We start from the raw sequence: 24,688 nt of genomic DNA on the forward strand, positions 1-24,688 counted from the left end.
AGCCAAGATAGGGGCTGCCCCCAAAAGGGGGGGAGGAGGGAGCTTCGAAAAGGAGGAACTATAAATACAGGAGCCAATCAGACGTCTCAGAGTCCTGGGGGTTGGGGAGGAGGCGTGCCCCCGCTTCCAAAGATACTCGGGTCGCCTCCCCCAGTTGTTATGACAACGGTGCACATTGGCCCCGCCCAGTTCTGAGACTTCAGAGCTTTCTTCTCTGGAGTTAGCCCGGTGGGATGCTTAAAGCAACCGGATTCAAGAACCCGCTCTGACCCGGACACTCTGTTCTCCTCGCTCAGAATTCAGAATCTGAACGGGCGGTCTCCTTCGTTTCGCAGATGGGGAAATCGCGGCAAAGAAAATTGACTTTAAATTAAAGGACCCTCAACGAATGAAATATCCAGTGTTTACTGATGCGCAAAGCCTTGGGGATACAATTAGAACAGAGTCCCTCCTTTCAAAGAGCTGCCGTTCTAAGGGGAGAGACCACATACACGGAAACATCCTCCTGCAACTCAGCTGGAAAGTTCTCTAAGTCCTTTAGAAGCAGCGACAAGCAGCACATGTTATGACCTCTGCTCTAATGTCATTTCAGCTAATAAAATCCTAACAATTTCTGATTTTGGACCATTTAACACTGGGATGGAAGCATCATTATTCTCGAGGTTTTTAGATTCAGGGTTCGGGGCTTTCTCCTTCTGGATCTGAGAAAATGATGGGCAAGGGAGTGGTGGTGGTGCTGTTGGTCGTGGTTTGACTTGCTTGACACCTCTCTTGTTCACAGAGCAGTCAAGGACAGGGAGATGAGGATCAGACATGAGCCTGGGGCTCTAATACACGAAGCTAATATGTTTAGGGCACCGAGATCCCTTCCAACGGGATGCAGAACTGGAGAAACTTTGGAGATGACAGAGCCTACCTCATCCATTTTGGAAGTGGGGACATGGGAGTTGAGATGGGAAGCAACTCACCCAAGATCATACCAGATGGTAAATAGTAGAACTGAGATTCTTCCATACCATCTCTTCTACAAGCCCTGACATCATTTTCTACAATCTTAAACCGCATACGTGTTCTTAAAATTGGGCAAATCCTTTCCCCCCTGTTTTTGTTCTAGGTGCACTAATCTTTAATTCCCTTGCAGCTCTAAAAATCGCATACATATTATGTATGTATTTAAAAAAAGAAACAAAAGATGAGCCAAGTTAGAGACGCCACCCCAAATGTTCATCCGTACTGCGTCCCACCTGTGGCGGAATATTTCCCATCAGCCACAGTCTGACCTCTTCTAGACAAAGGACAACCACCAACCAGCCCATCAATTGAGATGGACAGTCAGGGAGGTGGGAAGTCGTGTGTGAGGCAAAGCAAAGAAAGGCTGGGTCGTTGGGTTCCAGAGTATGGGGAGCAAAGCAAGGGGTGATCAGGGAAGTCCTCCAGGAGTCCTGGATTTTAGGCTCCTGAATCCGGAACTGGAAGTGGTTTCAGTAGATCTAGTCAACGGTGAATGGAATTTCCTTAGAGCCAGGTCCTGTTCAATTTTTGTTTTTTTATATTCAGCACCTGGACTAATGTGCGTGTTTGGCCGCTCGGGCCTTGGGTCTGGAATTGGCGTTGGTATTTTTTCCCACTGCGGTGCTCGAGATCCAAGTCCCAAGCAAGAGGTGCTGGGCAAAATGGCGTCCCGGGGACTACAATCCCCATGAAAGACCGCGGCTCAGCATTTCTGGTTTTCTCGATAGAGTGACCTTCTGGGAAATGGAGTCCCTCTCTCCCCTCCGCCCTTCCCGTCCCCTCCGACCCCACGCCGAACTACAACTCCCGACGTGCCTCTCGGCGGGAACCCGGAAGTGGAGGTAGGAGGGCGAGTGAGTGGAGTGAGTGGAGTGAGTGAGTGGGGGGATCCCCTGGCGCGGAGCGACCTGCGGGCGCCCGGAGCGGGTAAGGCCAAGCTGGGAGTGGGAGGAGGCGGGCAGGGGTGGCCCACGGGCGGGCGCGGGGCACGTCCCCGAGCGAAGACCGGGCCGGGGGGGCGGGGCACCTGGGGGGAGGGGAGACAGGTGGGAGGAAGGGGCCTCCTTCCTGCCCCGCCGAGCTCGGGGTCCTGACCCTGGCGGGGCGGTGGGGGGGACGCCCCCGGGAGACCCGCCTCCCTCCGGCCTCAGTTTCCCTGCCTGTGCAGGGAGGGCCCGATCTCAGTTTCCCCATCTAAGAGGAGGTGTGTTTGTCCGAAGTCCCGAGGTCTCTGGGTGCCCAGAAACCTCCGTCACCCCGAAGTCCCGGGGACCCTCGGCGCTGTCCGTGACTCGGGACGCGCCCGGCCGTCAGGATCATTCATCCTTCCGGGGTCCCGCGGGCCCAGGGGGCTTCAGGAGCCACGGATGGCGGGGAACCCGGGCTGAGAACAGGGGATGTCAGGGCCGGGAGGGAGGTAGAACCGGAGCTCGAGCTCCGGGAGGAGCCTCAGGGCACCGGGCAGCTTGCCGAGAGCTTAGGGCCGGGGCAGCCGAACCGGAGGGGGCTCCGGGCCGGGAACGTTAGCACGGGAAGAGGCTTTGGACCAGGAAGGGTTTCAGACCCTGGAACGTCCGAGCTGAGAAGGGTCGCACCCGGAGTGTCCGAGCCCGAGGGAGCTTGGAGACTGTCCGGGCCAGCTCTTAATGCTACAGGCGTCCCCCACAGAGGAGGGCGGGGGGCTGGGGCCGGGCAGAGGCAACCTCAGTCCCAGACAAAGAGCTGGTAGTGAGAGGGCCGGCGGGACCCGGCGCCTTATTTCTGCCATCAGACCTGGGCATTGTGTTGGGCGGCAGCCTCTCATCTTCCCGTCCCTAAGGAGCCCCGCCAAGACGCGGTCTGGGGAGCGAGCCCAGAGGCGCCCCCCGGCGCTGTCCGGGGAAGAGCCCCGAAGTGGGAGGCAGCCCACCCCGAGCCCCGGGCGCCGCGCGCCGCGCGCCGCTCTGAGCGCCGGAGGCAGCCTGGGATGCTCCTTTTGTTTGACCCTGGCGCGGGCCCATTGGTCTGGCCCTCAGTTCCTTCCTCTGTAAAACGAAGACCCTGCAGCCGCGCTACGCAGCCTGCAGGTTGTGCGTTGTAGCCATCTTCTGATTGCAGGGTTCTCTCTGTAACTCCCGGTTAGCTCGGGGTCCGATGCCGGGGAAGCCGACTGCCACTGCCCCTCCGGGAGAAGGGACGCAAGGTTTCCTAAGGACTTGCCACTTGACCCAGAGGCCTTTAAGGCTGGGGAAAGGGCAGAGGCTGGAAAGAGACTGTAGAAGCCTTGAACGCCAAAGCCAGAAGTTCACTCTCAGGTTTAGGGACAGTCGTTGTCCGGGGCACACAGTAGGCGCTCACGCGCGAACCGCGCTGAATAGATTTTGACCTTTATCCTGTGCGCCAGGAAAGATAACTTACCAATAAAACTTCACTTAAAACGGAAATAACAAACAGCACGCACAAGATGTTCCTCGGAGATTCCCCCATGAGACTCACCATCACTCTCTGAAACAGCCCGATATCGTTATGCCCATTACAGAGATGGGGAAACTGAGGTTCAGAGCTGAAGTGGCTTGTCTAGCGCCCAGAGCCCAGGGGTCACTAGCCCTGGACTCCGTACTGGGGAAGCTCCTGGGAGAACACGTGGGAAGTGGGGAGGAAGGTCCTAGCACCCCCCTGGCCTGATCCTGGCTTCGGGACCCGTTTTAGAGTCGTCCGCCAGCCCGTGCCAGAAGGGACACCTGCACCCTCGGACTCTGCCTTTGTGGGCGGAGGCCGCGCGGCCGGGGGCGGAGGTCCGGCGTTCGGGATCCCCGGGGGCAGCCCTGCCGCCAGTGCTCCGCCCCTCCCTCCCGGGGCTTCTCGCCGGGCGCAGACCCCCCCCCGCCCCGGAGGGTGAGCTTTGAGAGACCCGCAGGAGACTGGGGCCTCCAGGTGGGACCCCCGGTCTCCCCGCCGGGTTTCCCAACTTGACTTTGCTTGCGAATGGCTGTTCCTGTGCGAACCTGGCACTTTAAATCCCGCTCGGTCCGCGGTGAGGAGGGGGGTGGAGGTAGGGGCGAGTTCAGGGAGTCTCGATAAGAAATTCCCGCGGAGGACGGGATTCTCTCCCCCTCCCTCCGCTCAGGAGAGTGCGGGATTAGGAACTGGAGGACGCTCCCTGGCCAGCTCGTGCTCCCCTCCCCCTCCCCCAGCATCCCCGCATCCCTCCACCTCCCAGCCCCGCCCCTTCACCGATGTCCGTCCATATATGGGCATGGCCCCGAACGGCGGCCTCTCATTGGGCCGTACCGTCATGCGCGAGTCTGTCAACAAAGGGGCGGGGGTGTGTGTGGTGGCGCGGGCTCCCGGGACAGCTCGACTTTCCACCCTTCCCTCCTTCTCCCCTCTCTCTCGCCTTCCTTTCACTCGCTGGCTGGGCAAGAGCCAGGGCTCCTGGAGAGCGGGAAGGGGGCGTGGCCTCCCTTCCACTCCTAGCGCATGCGCTCTGACTTTCCACGCTCTGAACCGGAGTTGAGCTGGGTTGCGGACCAGCGGGTCTCCTGCAGGCAGTGGCGAGGGGTCTGCGTTCGGAGATCCGCGCCCTGAGCCCCTGTCTGGCTGTGTGACCTCGTACAGACTCTGCCTCTCCGGGTCTCAGTTGGTTCATTTGTAAGGTAGAAGGGTCGGTCTAGAATTGTTGAGGTTCAGAAAGGAGACCCCAAAAGGTTGGGATCGCAGACCCTTGTAGCGAGGTGTCGTTTGAACTCATGTCCAAGTCAGGGGGCAAAATTTATTGTAATCGTAATGGCAATTGAAGCCGTTCCAAAAGGAACCAAGAGAAAGAGGATAGATTTCTAGGAGAAAGACCAGAGCTTCATGTGACCTGTTTGCTAATTTTATGGCTTACAGGTAGTTTGGAGGGATGGTCTCTTCGTTATTGTCTCAGGAGCTTGGTTATCACTGACCAACAGATTATCTGACAATCAGTAATGTTTGTAGGACCATCCGAAGGCCAGGAGACTTTACAATCATTGAGGCACAGGTTGTTAGAACAATAGCACTCTAAGGCTGAGGGATCTCAGGATAACAGATTCTAAAGCCTGAAGACTTTAGAATCATTGACAGATCGTTAGAACAGAAGCACTCAAGTCAGAGAACCTCCTAGTTGCTGTTTCTCTAGAAGCTGTACCCCATCAGAATGACCTCCCCTTGCTCTGCCAGCCCTGGAAGTATCTGTCTACAATTGGGGAGGAGTCTGGGCCTCTTCATTGTGGGCTATGTTTATCTGATGCCTAAATTTGGGGGTTGGGAGGCATGATGTGGGTGCTCTGACCCTCCAGGTGCTATGGCCATGGAAGACCCAGATTGGGGCCGGACAGGCTGGCATTAACCACAGCTCTGCAGGTGGGGTGCTCTCGTTGATCTCTCGCTTCTCCGTTTCTCCCCTCCTACTACATAGGAGTAGAATGAAGTTGTATCGCATTTCCTTATTGGGGCCCTTTGTAGCTCCAAGAATCTTGACAAATGCACTCTCCCTCTCTAGTTCCTTCTGAGCAGTGGGCCCTGGCATCCATAGCTGTGGGCAGTGCTGGAAATTCTTGCTGGGTTACTTGAGGAGTGTGCTGGTGCAGGCAGTCAGACCGGGCTGCGGCAGAGGGGGTGTGGGGTGGGAGCGGCAGCCCCTGAGGAGACAAAGGGTTCATGATGGAGCGGAAGGGGCCTTGGAGGCAGGATAGCCTTAAGGATCTGATTGCTTAGTGACTTGGCCAAAGCAGCCCCTTCTTCTCTAAAAGGGGTGGGAGCGGGGACAAGCTGTACCTTAGGCTTTCTTCCAGCCCGAATCTCTGATCCTTGAGCCTGGCCCGTTCTAATGATCCTCCTGGCTTTGGCTCCAGGGATCTCAGACATGGGCAGTACCTGAATTTCCCCTATAGCATCTCTCCCAGCCAAGCCTCTTTCTGATCGTCTCTAGGGAGAGGGAAAGCATTACGTCCCTTAGCCAATTATTTATCACATTTGGGGCCAGTTCCGGGTTTTTCCTTCCATCTGACCTAAAGCTGCCTCTTTGCAACGTGCACCCATTGATCCTAGCCTCCGCTGAAGACATCCCTCCCTCCCCCAAGCCCCCAAGCCTTTCTTTCTCCAGCTTAAACATTCGCAGTTCCTTCAGCTGGCCGGATCATTGGTCAGCCCCCCAAATTGCTTTGGCGTCCGCCCCGCCCCCTCACAGCCCACAGAAATCCTATAGGAAGAATCACTGGATAAGCCCAAGCATAGATGGCCAAGGCCAGTTAATAAGCAAGCGTGAAGCCCCTCCCCCAAACTCGCGGTGTCATACAATTTCCCAGCCCTGCCACTTGTTCAGCTCCGGGCTTCTCCGAGGCTCTGGAGTCTATATTAGGACTTCATCCAACTTGGAGACTTCGGGAGGCCGTTTCTTAATTTAAAGGGGGAGGGGTAGGTCCTTTCCACGACGCTAGCAGATCCCTCTGTCTTTCCTCCACAGGTGGCTCTGGGCGCCTTCATCTTCACGGGCGGGTCTTCAGCATGCGGTGACCCTCACCTGGCCCAACAGCCATGGACCCCAGCAGCCTCTCTCCAGTCCAGCTGTGGTGCCCTCGGCCCTTCGGTACCTACTCTCAGAATCAGCCCCGCTCAGCCACCCCCACGGCCCGCAAGCCGCCCCCGCCCCCTGCCTGCCCCGAGCCTGGGAACGGGAGCAGTCTGGGCCCTGCCGATGGGCTGGTCCGATCAGAGAATACACCTCCGGCCCCAACGGCCCCCGCAGCCCCCCTGCTCTCCACGGCCCCCGGCGAGGAGGGCCGCGTCCTGCTGGACACCTGGTACGTCATCAAGCCGGGCAACACCAAGGAGAAGGTGGCCTTTTTTGTGGCCCACCAGTGTGGGGGCGGAGCCAGCCGGGCCAGTGCAGGGAAAGTCAAGGGCCACTGGGGCAGTGACAGTTCCAAGGCCAAACGGAGGCGGCGCTGCCTCGACTCCACCAAACCCCGGCCCAGCGCTGGGAAACCGCCTGATGCGGCCGGAGAGGAGGACCAGCAGCTGCCCGCTCCTGCCGAGGCCGCCGCCGGCGCCCCAGAGGACGTGGACCTGCTCTCTGTGGCGGAGATGGTGGCCCTGGTGGAGCAGAGGGCGGCCCTGGCCCTGCAGAGCTACCCCCGAGCAGGCGCCCCCACCCCCGTGGTGTTCGTGTCGGCCGCCGAGCAGGGCGCGCAGGGGCCCGGGGGGGAGCGGCGGCCCGGCAGCGACTGCAGCCGCGTGGCCGAGGCCGTGGCCCACTTTGAGGCCCGGCGGGATGGGCCGCGCAAGGAGGAGGTGCGCCCGGGGGACGCCGGTCGCAACGGAGGCCCCGGAGAAGTGCGCATCGCCTTTCGAATCTCCAGCGGCCGCGAGTCCCGCTCCCCCGAAGGCGGACAACCCGGAGCGGGTTCCGGCGGCCGGCCCGGGTGCACTTACGCGGGAGGGCCGGGCCCCAGCAGCCGGGCCCAGGACAAGATCACCTGTGACTTGTACCAGCTCATCAGCCCGTCCCGGGACGCCCTCCCCAGCAACGTGGACTTCCTGCTGGCCCGGGCGGATGAGGCTGGGGACGGGGAGGCTGCCGGAGCCGGCCGCCCCGAGGGGCCTCCCGAGCGAGCAGCTGCTGGGGACAAACCTCCCGCCCCGCCCCCTCCCCCCGCGGGCGCCCGGGAGTGCGGGGGAGCGGGCGCTGCCGGCTTCCACGTGGACGTGGTGGTCACGGGCGTGGTGGACGAGTGCGTGTTCTTCGGCAAGGACGGCGCCAAGACGGTGAAGGAGGAGACGGTGTGTCTGACCGTCAGCCCGGAGGAGCCACCGCCCCCGGGCCAGCTCTTCCTGCTGCCGGCCCGGGGGGAGCCGGCGCCCGAGGCGCCCGCCGCCCCCGAAGCTCCCGCAGTTCCCACGCCCGAGGGCAGCGAGCCCGAGGCGGCCACCTCCGCCCCTGACGCCTCCCTGTGCCGCCTCTACCACCACGTGTCCCACGACTTCCTGGAGATCCGCTTCAAGATCCAGCGCCTGCTGGAGCCCCGCCAGTACATGCTGCTGCTGCCCGACCACGTCCTGGTGAAGATCTTTGGCTACCTGCCCACGCGCGCCCTGGCCGCGCTCAAGTGCACCTGCCACTACTTCAAGTGCGTCATCGAGACGTTCGGCGTGCAGGCCACGGACTCCCGCTGGAGCCGCCACCCGCTCTACCGGGACGACCCCTGCAAGCAGTGCCGCAAGTGCTACGAGAAGGGCGACGTGTCGCTGTGCCGCTGGCACCCCAAGCCCTACCACCACGACCTGCCCTACGGCCGCTCCTACTGGATGTGCTGCCGCCGGCCCGACAAGGACACGCCGGGCTGCAGGCTGGGCCTGCACGACAACAACTGGGTGCTGCCCTGCCACACGCTGGCGGGCTCCCGGCCCGGCCGGGAGGACGCCAGGTGAAGGGGGGGGGGGGGGAGGGAGCGCCCACCCCCCCCCTCCCAGCCCCTCCCCGACTTCTTTTTGGCTTGCCCTGCTCGACACAAACTAAAAACTACCTGAGGCCGATCAAACTGGGAATGGAAGAGCCTACCCGAGTGCCCATTGGCTCTTTGTCACTTAAGCCCCACCCCGTCGATTCGTGGTCTTTCTCCGGCCCCTGAGGGTGTTTTGGGGCCGGGGAATGGAGTAGGGCATCTCAGAATAATGTGTTGTCTTCATCTCAGCCCCTCCCAGCCCCCTCCTTCTCTGATCTGGACTCCCCAGATGGGGATGATGCTGGGGTGGGAGCCAGGGGCCTGTCCCCTTTCAGTCTCTCCCCACAAGGGCCCTACCAGCAGAGAGTAGCCTGAGGCTTGGTCCATGCCCCCTCCCCCCATCTGTCCATCTCCTCCGGTCCTCATTGTCATTTCTCCAGGCCTTTTCCTCCCGATTCTCCTGCCCCCGGTCCCCTAGACTGCTTGTTACCGTCACTGTCCCTCATGTCGGCTCAACTGGACCTCTAGCTCCTCCCAACCTCCCCAGCGACGTTTCTCTCCAGTCCCTGGAAGAGACATTAGCATCATCCTCTCCCAGATCTGTCTTATCCATAATCTTTCCCTTGCCTCTTCCTAGGATAGGGAAGAGGGGAAAAAAAGTTCTTTTTGAAAGATTTGAATCCATTCACCCCTCACCACACAATTTAAAGCAAGCCCCAATCCCAAAGCTGTGAATCCTTTCTGAGAGTGGTGGGTACCCTGAATTGGAATTTTGGGGTTCCCCTACTTCAACTCAGAGGAAACTCTGGGGGGCTCTGGTCCTCTCTTTGCTTCCTTGGCTCCCAGAAGAAAAAAAAGACTCCTGGGTTTCCTGGGGAAGCCGGGAATCCAATCTGGGACATTCTCAATTTTTTTTTGTTTTGTTTCGTGGTGGGTTTTTTTGTTTGTTTGTTTGTTTTTACATCTTTGTGGTTCTGAATGCTTCTCATGTGTGGCAGTTTGGCCGGTTTGGGAATCGGCCCTTTCTATAAAGCAACTATTTATAAGCCTGGGTCTGGGCTATTCTGTGTTCAGGGAGTGGGAGGGGGGAGGTGGCCAGAGGCCCACTTTGGGTTGGGAAGATTAAGGACAATAACCCACATTTTAACAAGTAGGGTCTTAGAATGTGGAGCTACAAAGCATCTACTTCAGACATCTTTTGGTAGAGCTTTTAGTATCCCAGACTAGGAAAATCGCGGAGGCCTCTTCAGGTGTGCCCTCTTCAACACAGGAACAGAATCCGGAGGTTCATCCTGCATTCTGCAGGGAGAGACAACGGGGCCATGGCTCCGGGTCCGGATAATTCCAGGCTTTAAACGCCCAGGTCATCTGCTGCCAAACCTAGCTCTTGCCCTTACACAATGGCCTCTGAATTACTGAATGCATCAGGGACCTTCAGTGATTTATTCATATAATGTCCTGAGCACGTGCTGGAGAAATGATCTCTGTGCTGGGCCTTGGAGGATATACTGTGCAGATAAGACACATGTTTGCCCTGGTACTCACAGGCTGGGCCCTGGGGGTAAGATGCCCAAACTGATAACTGTAATGTGTCAAAGGTTCATTAGAAAGGTATAGACGGGGGCAGCTAGGTCAGATAGGCTCACCTTTCTGAGTGAAAAATCTACTCACAGATACATCCTAGCTGTGCATCCCTGGGCAAGTCACCTCACCCTGTTTGCCTCAGTTTCCTCATCTGTAAAATGAGATGGAGAAGGAAATAAACTACTACAGGATCTCTGCCAAGATAACCCCAGATGGGATCACAGAGTGGGACACGACTTAAAAGACTAAACAAATTGGCTGGCTGGGTACAATCGGCAGATATTTGCTTCAGAGCTGGGAGGAACCTTGAGAAGGCTTCTGGTTCACTGTCCTTCACTTTACAGATGAGGCTCCCAAGGCTCAGGCCTCAGGAGTAACATTAGCATTATGGCAGAGCAGAGGGCCCTGGATTGAAATTTGAGGTACCTGGCCTCTTCTGCTCAATTCTCCTACATCCCTCTGGGGGAAGAGTACTGACTCTATGCCCAAGTTTTCTTGTTTCTAGCATGAGAGGATTTGAAGGTACCTTTTTGTTTCAAATTTTGCCATCTGTGACTTGTCCAAGGTCATAGAGATGATAAGGGGGCAGGGCTGAAACTGGAAGGAAGGTCCTTTGACCTTACCATCCTGTGCTGGCACTCCCCAAGGGAAAGTCACTGGTCAGCTAGTGGGATCCGGGGAAAACTGCACAGAGAACCAAGGATAATTACATAGCATTTGACGGTAATGGAGCTTTACATGAACAGCTCTGACCCTCACATCATCACATTGAATTAGGGCTACAACTATCTGTTTAAAAAAAAAAAAAGAAAGAAAGAAAATGGGCTCCAATTAAGACACTTTTCCATGGACATATTGCTAACAAGTATTAAAGACAGGATGGATTATTCTAAGAAATCATAAACAGCATAGAACACTAGGCTTGGAATTAAGACACATCTTCATGAGTTCAAATATGACCTCCAGACACTGTGATTCTGGGTGAATCACTTCACCCTGTTGTTCCAGTTTCCTCATCTGTAAAATGAGTTGGAGAAGGAAATGGCAAAATGCCAAGAAAACCACAAATGGGGTCCTGCAAAGTCAGCCATTTTCTGATTTCTAAGAGCCTCCCTCTCAAGTTCAAACAACATTTAGGTTCTAAGAAAGTTCCAAATCCTGAACCCAACAGATATGACTCACTGCTCTTACTTTGATTACGATGACATGTCAGTCAGTACTGTGGCTAGATTTTCTATCCCTATCTCTGTAAAAGATCTGAAGTTTTATTGGCTGGCATTTGTCATACAAGTCAGCCAAGCAAAACAGCAATTACTAGGCACCTACTCTCTGTCCAGCTTGTTGATGGACACTGGAGATAGAGACATAAATTGCAAGCCTTTGCATTCAAGGAGCTTACATGCCATTAGGGGATGACTCCATACATAAAACTAAATATAAAACATGGTTATAACTTTAGAATAGAAGGGCTAAGTCCATCATAAACATTACATGTAATATAGTATTTAAAGATGGGCCAAGTCCTCTACAAAGATCTTATTTGATCCTCATCAAAATCCCAAGAGGTAGATGCTGCTATTACCCACTTTGTACCATATGATAAAGCTGAAGTCGAGGAATATTAAGGGACTTGCCGAAAACCCCCCAAGAGTTCTTTGTGTCACTCTAGGTGAGGCCTTGAGCCTCCTGATGACCCTGAGACAATTCCAGATTTCTGGTTGCAGAGCAGATGCCATTAAGCTTAGAAGAGGCAGTTCTCATGAGGAATTCACCTTACCAGTGAAATCACAAAATTGTTTTTAGGGGAGCAATGTCCTGCTGTACTTTGGAATATGGTCAAACCTCAATCTGTCCTCTCGCTGCCATGGAAGGCACGTTTTAGGAAAAGCAGAGGAAAGAACTCAGGCTGTAGTCAGAGGACCTGAATTCAGATCTCAGTTCTGATGTTTTCTGCCTGGGTGACAGCCCTGGGGAAGACAATCGGGCTCCCTGGACCTGTTTCCTCTATAAAATGGAGTTTAACTAGATAGCCTTGGGGTCCTTCCCACCTTCAGACCCAGGATCCTGATGGTGCAGAACAGTCAAGGGTCAGGTTCACATGCCGTCTTCTGAGGATAAGCTGAAGGAGGTGGGACGTCCCACCCTCACGAGGCACTTAACTGTCGTCTTAAAATACCTGGAAGGCTCTTTGACAAGATGAAGCCCCTTAGGTGCATCAACTGAGAACTGACGGAGCGCTTATTGTTAGAGAAGGGCACCAAGGCCGGAGGCCTTGCCCGCGCTCACAACACGGGACGGAGGCAGGACCTCGGTCCCCATCCTCCGCCGCCTCCTCTGGTGCTCTTTCCACAGTAACAGCTGCTTTTATGTTGCCATAAAGCCTCGCAGCGGCTGGTCCCTGGCGGACAGAGAGAATTATCCCAAGTGGGGAAGGCCCGAGTTCGAACCCATCCTCTGCCACTTATTGGCGATCCCCTGGGCGAGTCCCTTAACCCGTCTGCCTCCGTTTCCTAGTCTGTAAAATGGGAGTCAGAGCACCCGCTCCCCGGGGTGACTGTGAGGGTCCGGCAGAATTAGCTCGGGCTCAGCGCTGCCCCCGACCTCAGCTGGCTCGCCTGGGACTCCCCGCTACATGGCGGGTCTCGGACCGAGGCCAGACGTCCAACCTTGGGATGCGGAGGATCCCCGGATGGTTTTCCCCGGACCTCGGGAGATAATGGGCCCGCGGGGAGCAGGAGACTCGCGACTCCCCTTAGAGCAGTTTGGAACAACCCGGATTTGGGCCAGACTGGCCAGTTAAAGGAGAGCGCGCTTTTGTCTCCTCCAATCAGGAGCCCGCAAGTCCGGGAGGCGTGCTCTTCGGAGAACCAATCGGAGTCACACCCTAGGGGGGCGTGTCCAATAGTGCACAGGTAGGACCTGGGGGGTGACAAGTAACCAGTGCCCTTGATGGCTTGTGGGCGTGGCTTCCCGGGAGCCAATCCCCCTCGTGTCTCCGAAGGAGGCGGAAGGGGGCGTGTCCCGCGGACGAGGTCGGTGCCTCCCATTGGTCGCGGCCTGCGACTGCATTGGCGGGTTATTTCCGGAGGGGCGTGTCGCGGCGGGCACACCTCGGCTTCCCGGGCCGCAGCGGCTGCTCGGCAGGTCCGGGGCCATGCGGAAAGGCGGCGGCGGGGGCCCCGCGGGCGGCGGGGGGCGGGCGCGGCGGCGGAGCGGGGAGCGCGGTGCGCCCGAGCCTCTGCAGGCCCGGCCCCCGCTCCGACGCCGGCTGCTCCGGCCGCCGCTGCCGCTGCTGCTGGTGGCCCTGGCCGTGAGCACCGGGCTCTACGTGGCTTGGGCGCCGGGGGGAGGGGCAGGAGAAGGGTCCGGAGCGGGGGGAAAGGGAGGCGTCGCGGAAAGAGCAGCAGCGGCCCGGAGGAGGAGCGGCGGCGGCGGCGGCGGCCCCAAGCTGCAGGTGAGTCAGTGCTGCCCGGGGAGAGCCAGGGACGGATCCCGCTACCGACGCGGGGAAACTGGCAACCCCAGCTGACCCCAGGGATCCCCACTGACCCAGGGGAGAGTAACCGCCCCCCCCCCCGACCCTGGGAGACCGGCACCCCCCACCCACCCAGGGGAGACTGACACCCCCGCCCACCCTCAGAAAATACACCCCCCTTCCCCCGACCCTGGGAGACCGGCACCCCCACCCACCAAGGGGAGAGTAATCACCCCCTCCCCCGACCCTGGGAGACCGGCACCCCCCACCCACCCAGGGGAGAAGTAATCACCCCCTCCCCCGACCCTGGGAGACCGGCACCCCCCACCCACCCAGGGGAGACTGACACCCCCGCCCACCCTCAGAAAATACACAATACACCCCCTCGACCCGTGGGAGACCAACACCCCCCACTGACCGAGGAGAGACAGACACCTCCACCCACCCTCGGGAAATACAGCCTCCTCCCTGGCCCCGGTGAGAGTGACATCTCTTCACCGACAGGAGGCCGACTCCCTCCCACACCCCCCGTGAGTGACAGACCCTCAGCAGACCCCTCACTGACCCAAGAGGGAGTAACATCCCCTCCCCAGACCCCGAGTCTTAGGAACCCGAGTCCAGCGCTCTGCCCCTCCTCCCATTGATGGGCATTTCTTTCCACCTCCGGAAAGCCCTGGGCTGATAGTCCCAAGACCCGGGATTTAGCCTGTCTGACAGCCTGTGAAATGATGGGGACACTGTCTCTTCCCTTCCCGGCCTCTGTAGAAGGACTGGTGGGCCTGATTATTACAGAGCTTCTGGTGGCCTGTGGCTGCTTCCTCCCAGCCCAGACCCATCCCCTCTGGGGATGTGGTTCTGCCCCATTAGGTGGTTTTCCATCCCCAGCACCAAGTGTTCCCCTGGCTCCACCCTCTGATGGGCACAGCTGGCCTGGTGGCCTGGGGAAGAGAGCCAAGCGCCTCCTCACAGGAAAGGGCCCCGTTTCCCTTCCAGACTCTTGAGGGGACAGGTGGGAGCAGATAAGTCACAGGTGTGTGACCACTTGCCGGTGGTTTTGGAGTCAGGGGCTGTGATCTTCAGCAGGCTCCTCCGCCTCCCTGAATGGGTGTTTCCCTGTTGATAAAATAAGTTTTGGACAATTTTGAAAGTCACTTTTTGCTCTAAATTCTTGCGATCTCATTAGGCAAAAGATCCAGCTTAGCCCCAGATCTGAAGCCAGACTCGGGGTTCTTAGCCTCCCAGGAATGCCTCCCCCTCCCCCAGACATCCCTCTACTCCTTTCCAAATTTCAGACTCAGAAAGACTCTGCATATCCAGACCTCCCATTGTTTTTCTCTAGAATTATAGACAGGACCTCATTTTTATGGAATCCCCCGAGCCTTTTCTTCTCTCGGTTAGTCACCAGTCCCTTTAACTCATCCTTATCTGGAATTGGCTCAGGGCTCATCTGGATTCTTACTGGTCTCCCCTGAATGCTCTCTAGTGTGTCTGTCAGGGGCCTTCCTAACATGTGCTACCCACATCTGAACACTGTACTCCAGATATGTTCTTACCAGGGCAGAGCACTGACGGCAGAACGACCACCTCCCTGGTTCCCAAAGTTAGGTCTCCCCAAATGTAGATGGCGAGCATAGGTTGTGTTCTTATTGAGCTTGCAGCTCCTGAAACTCACAGGTATTCTTCAGCTGAACCTCCATCCAACCTCCCCCTCCCCATACTGTACTTATGCTCTAACGTCTTGAACCCAAGTGTCAGACTTCATGTTTCCCAAATTTCATCTATCCTACTCAATATACAGCCTCTCATGAACTTTGTGGTTCTCAAACTTTTATCCTCAGTGTCTTTATACTATTAAACATTATTGAGGATCTGTCCAAAGAGCTTTTGTTTATGGGGCTATTTATAGATATTTATCATATTAGAAATAAAAACTAATTTTGAATGTGTAGGCGCTCTGAAAGGGAATCAGACACTCTCAGGATTCTCTGGACCACATATGGAGAATCACAGATTATAAAATAGTGTGAATTCAATGCCTTTGTTCAAATAACTGATGAAAAAAAGCCAGTTGCAGATCTTTCAAGTTGATGTGCAATCAGTCTGCAAGCATTTAGTAATCACTTACTATGTGCCAAGCACTGAGGATATAAAGAAACCATCTCTACTCACCATGTGGGGAAGGCAAATTGACAGTGTCCCAAAATTCTTAATGTAGGTTTAAGTTTTAGTGGCTTAAAATATAAATTTGTGGCATAAAGTTAATAATTATGTATCTACATACAAAGTATAAATTATATATGTAGTATATATATATGTATGTAAATAGATACAGCCTAAATTCAATAAATATGTATCTACATACAAAGTATAAATGTATATATATAGTATATATGTGTGTAAATATATAGATACAGCATAAACTTAATAAATATGTATCTACATACAAAGTATAAATGTATATATGTACTATATATAAATATAAAGATGACAAAGTTAATATGTATCTACATACAAAGTATAAATATATGTAGTATATAAAATATACAGATAGGCATAAGATTAATAAATATGCATATACATATAAAGTATATAGATGCTTTATATACAAAGTAGTTGTATTTACAATGAATTTATATTCTATGAAGAAAAGACAGGGATATATATATATATATATATATATATATAGCATGTACACATATATTTACATACATATACATATAAGTATATATACCATGTGAATACATGGTAGCTTAGGAGGGAGGATAGAAACAATTGTAGGGTTTAGGAAAGGCTTCTCACAGAAGATGGTGCCCAAAATGGATCTTAAAGGGATGTATTCTGTGAAGTAGAGAGGAGTGGATGCTGGCCATGGAAAATGGGCAACACAGAGGCAAAGAGATGGGGAGATGCTGTGTTAAATGAGAAGCTCAGTTTGGCTGGCTCGCAGAGGAGAGGGAGGGATGTCCAGTGAGGCTGGGACTAGAAGTAATTAGAAGCCACTGCAGTTGGCTGAGGAGAGGAGCCACGCAGTCAACTTTGTGGTTAAGGAAAATTACTTGTGTAGAATCGACAAGTAGGGAGATCCTGGAGTCAGAAAGACCAGTGAGGGAGGAAGTGGTGAGGGCTCAAACTAAAGCTTTGTGACTGACAAGAAGGGGCTAAGAGATGAGAGATGGTGGAAAGGGCAAGATTTGGCACCTGACTGAATGTATAGGATAATGTTGAGTGAGGGACTCGGGATAACATCAGTGCTACAAATGGGTAGATGACAATATATTTTCCAAGTATTTTGGAAGATGGGAAAGTTCTAAGTTCAATTTTAGCCACGTGGAGTTTGAGATATCTCCGAGCCAGCCATTCTCTCCATGTTTTCTTGCTCCTTCCTGGTGTCAGAATTGAAATGTAGACCAGACAGGATCGGTCTAACCTAGGAATCGCTGGAGCTGCATAAAGCAGGTCAGAAGCAGGAGTGCCAGGAAACAAAAGTAGTGGTTTAATGAATTTCTCTCAGCACAGGGAATCGTTCTTGCTTGTCATCTGGGGACAGCTTGCTCCTGTTGGATGAAGGCATGGGTTATACACATAAATCAGAGGTGGGGAGGGAAAGGGAAGGGGAATTACGGCACCATCATTTTCCAGAGCCTGGGTGGTTTCCCACAACTAGCCCACGAGGGCAGGACAATGGGGTGTTCTTGATCATCCCTGTGGAAACAGTTCTTAAGTGATTGTTCAGAATCGCGTAGTTGCTACTTGGTGAGGCACAAAACATGACTTGAAGAGGGTCTTGCAGTCTTTGATTTGTTTTACTTGATATATACAGGAGAGTGTTGTCAAAAATTGATTGATCATTGGGCAGCGGATGGCAAAGTGGATAGAGCACCGGCTCTGGAGTCAGGAGGATCTGAGTTCAAATGGGGCTTCAGACACTTAACAATTTCTAACTGTGTGATCCTGGGCAAATCATTTCACCCCAATAGCCTCGTCAAAAAAAATGGATTGATCAATCCATTGATCATTTCAAGCTATTTTGGGGAACTGATGCCTAAGTCAGAATCTGCTGAGAAAACAGTAGCTCTGAAAAAATTATTAGTAAATTATACATATTATACTATGTAATATTATATAATATGTGTATTGTATATATGTAATACGTATAATATTAATTTAAAAACCTTAATTTCCTTTATACTGGTCACTTGCAAATATTTACCCAAGTCTTTTTGAAGCACCTTCATAGATCTGACTCTCCCTACTATTGGCTACTATATAGTTCTCTTCACCTTCTAAGCTAAACTCTCTTAAAAACCAGTCCAACTTGGGCACTTCCACTGTCCGTTTCTCCTTACTCTCTGTTAACTCCTCCATAATCATGGTCAGCCTCCTTATTCACTTGCAGCATCATCTCTCCAAATTTCCCAACGATCTCTTCCTTGCCAAATCTAACAGTCTCTCCTCAGCCCTCATTATTCTTGACTTCCCTGAGAGTCCTGGTCCTGCTTACCACTTCTTGAGAAATCTTCCCTCTCAGTTTTCTCTTCCTTTTGGTCTGACTCCTCCTTCTCAGGCTCCTGAGCTGGATTTTCATCCACTGAATGTTGGTATACCCCAAGCTTTTTCTCGCCAGATTCTTGCTTGCTGATCTCAGGGTAGAGGAAATGATCATTCTGTGGCTCCCGGATGTATACCCTAACCTCTTTCCTGGCCCCTGGTCCTATGTCACCAGCACTCTGAACTGGACGGCCCAAAGGCATCTCAAATTCAGCTTATCTGAAATAATTGGTTACTTTTCCCTAAAACCTGTGTTCTGATTTTCCCTGCTATTGTCAAGGTTGCCACCATTTTTCTGTTGACTCAAATTTTGCAAATGTGGAGTCAGTCCCAGCTTCTAATTCTCACTCGCACCATTAATGTGTTTAATGTCCAAATCTTGCCTGTCTCCACAATCTCTCTCCCACATGTCCCCTTCTTTGCACTCACAACAGCCGACATCCAGGTGCACCTCTCACCCCCTCACTTCTCACCCATTCTATTGCAATAGAATTCCCACTGGTCTCTCTGCCTCCTCTCTAACCCACCCTCCATTCTGTTGCTAAAGGAAGTTTCCCAAATTGTGACTCTGACCACAACATCCCTGCCCCATACCATAACCTCTAGTGGTTCCCTATTATCTTTAGGACTGAAGATAACTTCCTAAGACATTTAAAGCCCTTTGCCCTTGGCTCAGACTTATCGTTCCACATTGCTCCCTTCTATGGCTCCTGAGATCCTCTGTGCTGTCCATCCTTCTTGCCCCCCAAACTCTCTCTTCATCTTCACCTCACAGAATCCCTGGTTCATTCCTGATGCCCCCAGCTGCTGGTGCCCTCTCCCCTAAGGGTACTCCGTACCTATTGCCTCCCTTTTTTGGTGTCATCATCTCTAAGCTTCCAAGCAGCTGGTGACTGTTCAGATTATTCAGCCTCCTCCCCCAAAGGACCCCAGATTTGTTCCTTAGTCCTGCTTCATTCCTTACTGGTCTCACGATATTCCTTAATTCTTTGCTTGTTCCTCCCAGAATAGTAACTAGGTGGTATCTCAAGCTCTTTCCCATCCTGTTAATTATATAATTAATCAAACAATAATTGACTTCCCCTTCTACTTCCCCCTCCTATTAAACTGAAGGAAAAGAAAGAAGGAAGCAAGGGAGAAACAAAAGAACAGAATGAGAGCAAAAGCAAAACCATAGCAACGGAGCCAAATGAAGCTAATTCTCTCAACGCTTCTGAAAAATATATATTTCATTTTGCTTTTGAATCCATCTCTTCTCTGTCAGGATGTGGATAGCTGCTTCATTGTAGCAATTGTTTTCCTGCATCACTTTGCATCAGTTCATACAGGTCTCTCAGCTTTCTCTGAAACTGTCCATTTTGCCATTTCTTTTTTTTTTTTTTTTTTTTTTTTTGCTGAGGCTATTGGGGTTAAGTGACTTGCCCAAGGTCACACAGCCAGGAAGTGTTAAGTGTCTGAGATCAAATTTGAACTCAGGTCCTCCTGACTTCAGGGCTGGTGCTGTATCCACTGCGCCACCTAGCTGCCCGATTTTGCCATTTCTTATGGCACACTAATTGCATTACATTCATATGGTATAATTGATTTTGCCAATCCCCAATAAGTGAATGCCCCCCTTAATTCCCAGTTTTTTGCCACTATAAAAGGAGCTGCTACAGATATTTTTGTACATATGGATCCTTTCCCTCTTTAATATTTTTGGGTGATAGGCCTAGTAGTGGTAAAGCTGGGTCAAGCCGTATGCACTTTAGTCACCCTTTTGGGGGCAGAGTCCCAAATTCTAGCTCTGATGCGCTCAAGTTCTAAGGTTCTGACATTCACAGAATCTCAGATCTGTGATATTCTTGGACTTTTATCATTCTAAAATTCTGTTATTCTTTTGGGGGGGAAATTATTTGTATTATGAAACATTTTTCATATTTCATTTCATATATTTTCAAATATAAAGAGCGAAAAAAAAGGATTGTATGTGAAATATAAGTCTATTATATTTAGCTCAGTGTATGGCACTCCATGCTGGGTGGTCCAGGGCCGGTGTCTCCTATGTCATACAAGCGATTTGAAAGTTCTTAAGCGAGACCTTGAGCGTGTCCTTGTATCACTTTTTCTGCCCACCTTGTGAGCGCTTTACCTATCTCAGTCTCATTCTGAATTGCCTTCTGTTCTCTGTCCATTAAAAAAAAAAAAAGTTTTACTAATGATCTTTTGGGATTTTTTTTTTCTTTTTGGCATCAGTATTAATACTGACCTCCCGTTCCTCCACCTCTGACCCCAAAATGTCCTTCTTTGCAGCCAAATATAATAAGCTAATCAACATATTTACTGTGTCTTTATACAAAGAAAGACAAAAAACAGGGTCTCTGCTCATAACTTAATCAGGAGACCACAATTCTGTACAGACAAGACCCAGAAATGTTTCCTAAGGAAAGAGGGACCTGAGTTGAGTCTTGAAGAGATAGGGAGTTGGAGAGAGCAGTCCAGATATGGGAAAGGCCAGTGGAAAAGGCAGGTCAGGAAAAGAAGTCCACATGCCAGGAGTGAAGGGATCCAAAGCCATGGCTGGTCATTGATGGAGTTGACGTGAGTTCTTAAGTCCTTTCCTGGGATTCTCCTTTATAGTGTTGTGGTCATTGTTTAAGTCCATGTTGTGGCCAGCCTCAGCTGGCTCTGTGTCTGGCTCTGGAACTGTATCCCCGTTCCTGCAGTTTCTCTGCAGCGATCCCTTGTCTTTCCCATAACCCATAATATTCCTTTACGTCCTCGGCCCTTTGTTTGGCTGTCCCCTAATTCTCGCCACCTAATTCTCGGTTCTTTGCTAAATCAGAGGGCTGCTTTTCTCGTGAGTGTCTGTGCTATGGATCCTTTCTCTCCATCTTCATTTCCTGTAAAGAAATGTCCTAGTAATCTGTGGTTCTTCTGTCCTAACATTTCCTGATTCAAGCTCCTTCGGACTCCCAAGGTTCTGGGTCCAACATTCTTCACCTCCTAACGTTCCGAGGGTCTGTGATGCTTCGGACTATGGGGCTCATTTGGTCAGTGCGAGCGGAGGACGGCCTCGAGGAGGCAGAGCGGAGGGTGGGGATGGGGCCGGGGCCGAGGGCCGGCCTCCCAGGTCTGGTTGTTCTCTTCCCAGGCCCAGTCCCGGCCAGCCCGAAGCCTGCCTGAAGTCCACCTTAGGGCCCTGTTAGAACAAGTGGACCCCCAACGGCTCTGGGCCAAGTACCTTCAGCCCCTCCTGGTTGAAAGGACACCAGGCAGTCCTGGGAATTTGAAGGTCCGACAGGTAAGGAATGGGAGGGCCTGGGGGGAGGGGGAGGACCAGAAATCTGAAATACCCTAGCTCCTTCCCAGACCCACAGGCAGGCAGCGGGCATCCTGGCCTTCTGAGCTCACCCTCTTCTCCTGATCTATTGGAGAAGCCGGGTGTCCTTAACACGCCTCCCCTCCCCCCAATTCTTCCTTGCCCCCGACCTGCGCATGTATACGGGTGTCTAGAGCCTCTTGGTTTTCTTTTCTAGATTTCTAGACAGGACCCGGACATCTAACCTATTAGCCCCCCCCCAAACTCATAGCCAGGCATCTGGCCTACTAGATTCTAGCCCACCCCAGACTCATCATAGTTAGAACCCAGGCTTCTGGCCCACTAGGCCACCCTTCCCCCTCCCCTGATCCATCATAGCCAGGGCCCAGCCTTCCTGGCCCTCCAAGCCCCCGTCCTGTACCCACAGTTCCTGGAGGATGAGCTCCGGGCTCTAGGTGCTGGCTGGCACGTGGAGCTGGACGCCTTCTCAGCCCCGACACCACTAGGGCCTGTGGCCTTCGCCAATGTGATTGCCACACTGTCCCCAGAAGCCCCCCGCCGCTTGACCCTGGCTTGCCACTTGGACTCCAAGCTCTTCCCCTCAGGTGCACCCCCGTTCCTGGGTGCCACAGACTCTGCTGTGCCCTGTGCTCTGCTTCTTGAGCTTGCTCGTGCCCTTGACCGGCAGCTTGGCCATTCCAAGAACAAGGTAATGAGAATGAGGGATCCATCTTGGGGGGAGAGTGAGGGCGATCCCTCTAGAATTTTCCAGAACAGAATGTTCACTGCTAATGCTTGCTTTGGGGGGAGTGGGAAGGAAGGGGTGACCTCTGCCTCCTTCCTGTTCCTGATGGCTCTTCACCCTCTCTTCACAGGGTGCTCCTGTGACCCTTCAGCTCCTTTTCCTTGATGGGGAGGAGGCCTTGAAGGAATGGGGGCCAGAGGACTCTCTGTATGGGGCCCGCCACTTGGCCCAGCGCATGGAGCAGACCCCCCATGGCTCTGGCACCTCAGAGATTCAGGCGATTGTGAGTGCCCAGCGTGTGCATGGGAGACCCCCCCTCCCGATCCCTCCTCCCGGCCTTGGGCTGCCTGGCAGACTTCCATCTTCCCTCCTTGGTTCTGCCCCGTCCTCCAGAGCTCACCCGCTGGCCCCCAACTTCATCACCCAAGTGCTTCTCTTTGGGTTCCTGGCCAGGAGAAATATGGGGAAACTTCAAAGTTGGGGATGATGGGTTCAAATAGGGGGGTTAGGAATGCCTGAATCCTTTAGTGGCAGGTTTTCTGGGTAGGGGGTAGGAGGAAGCACCTACTATGTGCCAGGCACTCTGCAAAATGCTTTACAAATAGGAGCTCATTCGATCTGCACACCCACCCCAGGAGGTGGGTGCTCTCATTGTCCCTATTTTATAGTTGAGGAAACTGAGGCAAGCTGAGGGCAATGTCTTACCCAGGGTCCCCCAACTACTGAGTGTCTGAAGCTAGATTTGACCTCAGCTGTTCCTGACTCCTGGCTCAGCACTCTACCCAGCTGCACTGGGGGATCAGGGCTTGTTTAGTGACAAGATGCTCCGCAAGAAGTCCTGTGCTCCCAGGGCCAGAGATGGGACATGTGGCTGCCCCACCAAGCCTTGGTGGGCCCGGGCTCTCCCCACAGGCGGTGTTCCGGCATCACGCAGGAGGTTGGCCTGAGCTGACCTGGCAGGAAAGGGGTCAGCCGGGGCAGGCACCCCCCAGTCCTGGGTGCCAGCTTTCCTGCTAGCTCCCTATGAGGCCCAGAGCCCTGCCAGTTCTGTTCTGCACGGCCATGTGGGCACAGGCACAGGGCATGACCTGTGCTGCCCCCGTTCAGATATGGCGGACGGTCAAAGCCCTTCCTGACTATCTGCCCATTGGCAGGAGCTGATGCTTCTCTCTCTCTGCCCAGGAATTGTTTGTCCTCCTGGACCTGCTGGGAGCCCCCGACCCCATCATTAAGAGTCACTTCTCCAACACAGCCCCCTGGTTCAAGCGACTGAGCTCGATAGGTAATGGGGGGGAGGGGGGGAGGGAGGCAGTCCGGCTCGGAGGAGGGCCTCTCTCTGACCCCGTGTCCTCCCTGCCGCTGCAGAGAAGCGGCTCCACCGGCTGGGGCTTCTGGCTTCCCATCCTCGGGAGGTGACGTATTTCCAGCAAGGCCCTCCCTACGGAGCCGTGGATGACGATCACGTCCCATTCCTGCGAAGAGGTGGGTACAAGAGCCCCCCTGTCGGCCGGGCCCAGGGGTGCCTCCTCTCTGGACCGGGCCGGCCATCTCACGGGCCCCATGTCTTTGCCTCCACAGGCGTTCCCGTTCTGCACCTCATCCCCACCCCCTTCCCCGCCGTCTGGCACACACCCGCTGACACTGAAGCCAATCTGCATCCGCCCACAGTGCACAACCTCATCCGCATCCTTGCCATCTTCGTGACTGAGTACTTGGGTCTCCTCTAGCCACTGGACAACCCCAGAACAAGGCCAGTTCTGGGCTCCCGCACTCGCGGGGCCCCAGAGCACACGGACTGTCCCTTCCAGAGAGTGGGGGGCAGGAACAGCCAGACTGTGACCCTCAGGGACTGATTACTCAAACGTGCTACTGTGAGAAAAATCCTTTTTGTATTCTGGCTTCATTCGTTCTGTCTGAGGGGCCTGTCCTCGGCGAGCTGCCAGGTGAGGAGGGCGAGCCGCCATTTATTGAACACCTACTGAGTACCTGGCTCTGGGCTAGAGACTGGGTTCTTTGCAGGATACACACTTGTAAACAGATAAGTAAATCCCAGTTCATTTGGAGCCCCCAGAGAAGGAAAAGCGATCGCACACAAGGCAGCTGGAGGCACACCTCTCAGGGTGCCCCACTTAGAAGCAGGAAGCCCCGAGTTCAAATCCTGACTCACACACTTCCTCTTGGTGTGACTTCTGGGAGTCATTGGACTTGTCTGGGTCTCAGTTTCCTCATCTGTAAAGTGGGGATAATAACACCCTTACATTCCATCCCCACCTCATGGTTGTGAGGATCCTAGGATCCTAGGCCTGTGTACAGATGTGGAGTGCCATGGAACCACAGCAGGATGATTGTTCCCGTTAGCCAGCCTGCGTGTGCCCGGGGCTCAGAACTGGTGGCACTCGGGACCCAGATCGTCTGGATGCTCAGACAGCTGTGATCTCTGATCCTCATCACGGCCATCTGACATCTGGGAAAAGCCGGGCTCGGGGGATTTGACTGTGAATAGTATCCCACGTTCTCACTCACAGAACTGGTAGAACTCTCAGGAACCTATAAGGGAATCAGCCAGTTCCCGTTCCCAG

The 24,688-nt window shown here is 53.7% G+C and overlaps 2 protein-coding genes across 4 annotated transcripts; both read left to right on the forward strand.

The window, feature by feature from the left end:
• Window positions 1-1,806: 1,806 nt before the first annotated feature.
• FBXO46 (F-box protein 46) lies at window positions 1,807-10,180 on the forward strand. Of its 3 annotated transcripts, none has more exons than XM_031963859.1 (2): window positions 1,807-1,938; window positions 6,479-10,180. In XM_031963859.1, exon 2 carries the CDS (start codon window positions 6,550-6,552, stop codon window positions 8,440-8,442), a length of 1,893 nt encoding a protein of 630 aa, XP_031819719.1. In that variant the 5' UTR covers window positions 1,807-1,938; window positions 6,479-6,549; the 3' UTR covers window positions 8,443-10,180. The 3 variants fall into 3 exon arrangements, with proteins under 3 accessions (XP_031819719.1, XP_031819721.1, XP_031819720.1); XM_031963861.1 differs by having other exon boundaries at window positions 1,813-1,853; XM_031963860.1 differs by lacking the exon at window positions 1,807-1,938 and adding an exon at window positions 2,053-5,376.
• Window positions 10,181-13,179: 2,999 nt separating this feature from the next.
• QPCTL (glutaminyl-peptide cyclotransferase like) lies at window positions 13,180-23,992 on the forward strand. Its single transcript, XM_031963882.1, has 7 exons — window positions 13,180-13,494; window positions 21,197-21,346; window positions 21,792-22,073; window positions 22,240-22,392; window positions 23,292-23,391; window positions 23,475-23,591; window positions 23,688-23,992. Exons 1-7 carry the CDS (start codon window positions 13,195-13,197, stop codon window positions 23,834-23,836), a joined length of 1,251 nt encoding a protein of 416 aa, XP_031819742.1. The 5' UTR covers window positions 13,180-13,194; the 3' UTR covers window positions 23,837-23,992.
• Window positions 23,993-24,688: the final 696 nt, after the last annotated feature.

The sequence above is a fragment of the Sarcophilus harrisii genome, chromosome 3, assembly GCF_902635505.1.
Source record: "Sarcophilus harrisii chromosome 3, mSarHar1.11, whole genome shotgun sequence".
Taxonomy (NCBI): Eukaryota; Metazoa; Chordata; class Mammalia; order Dasyuromorphia; family Dasyuridae; genus Sarcophilus; species Sarcophilus harrisii.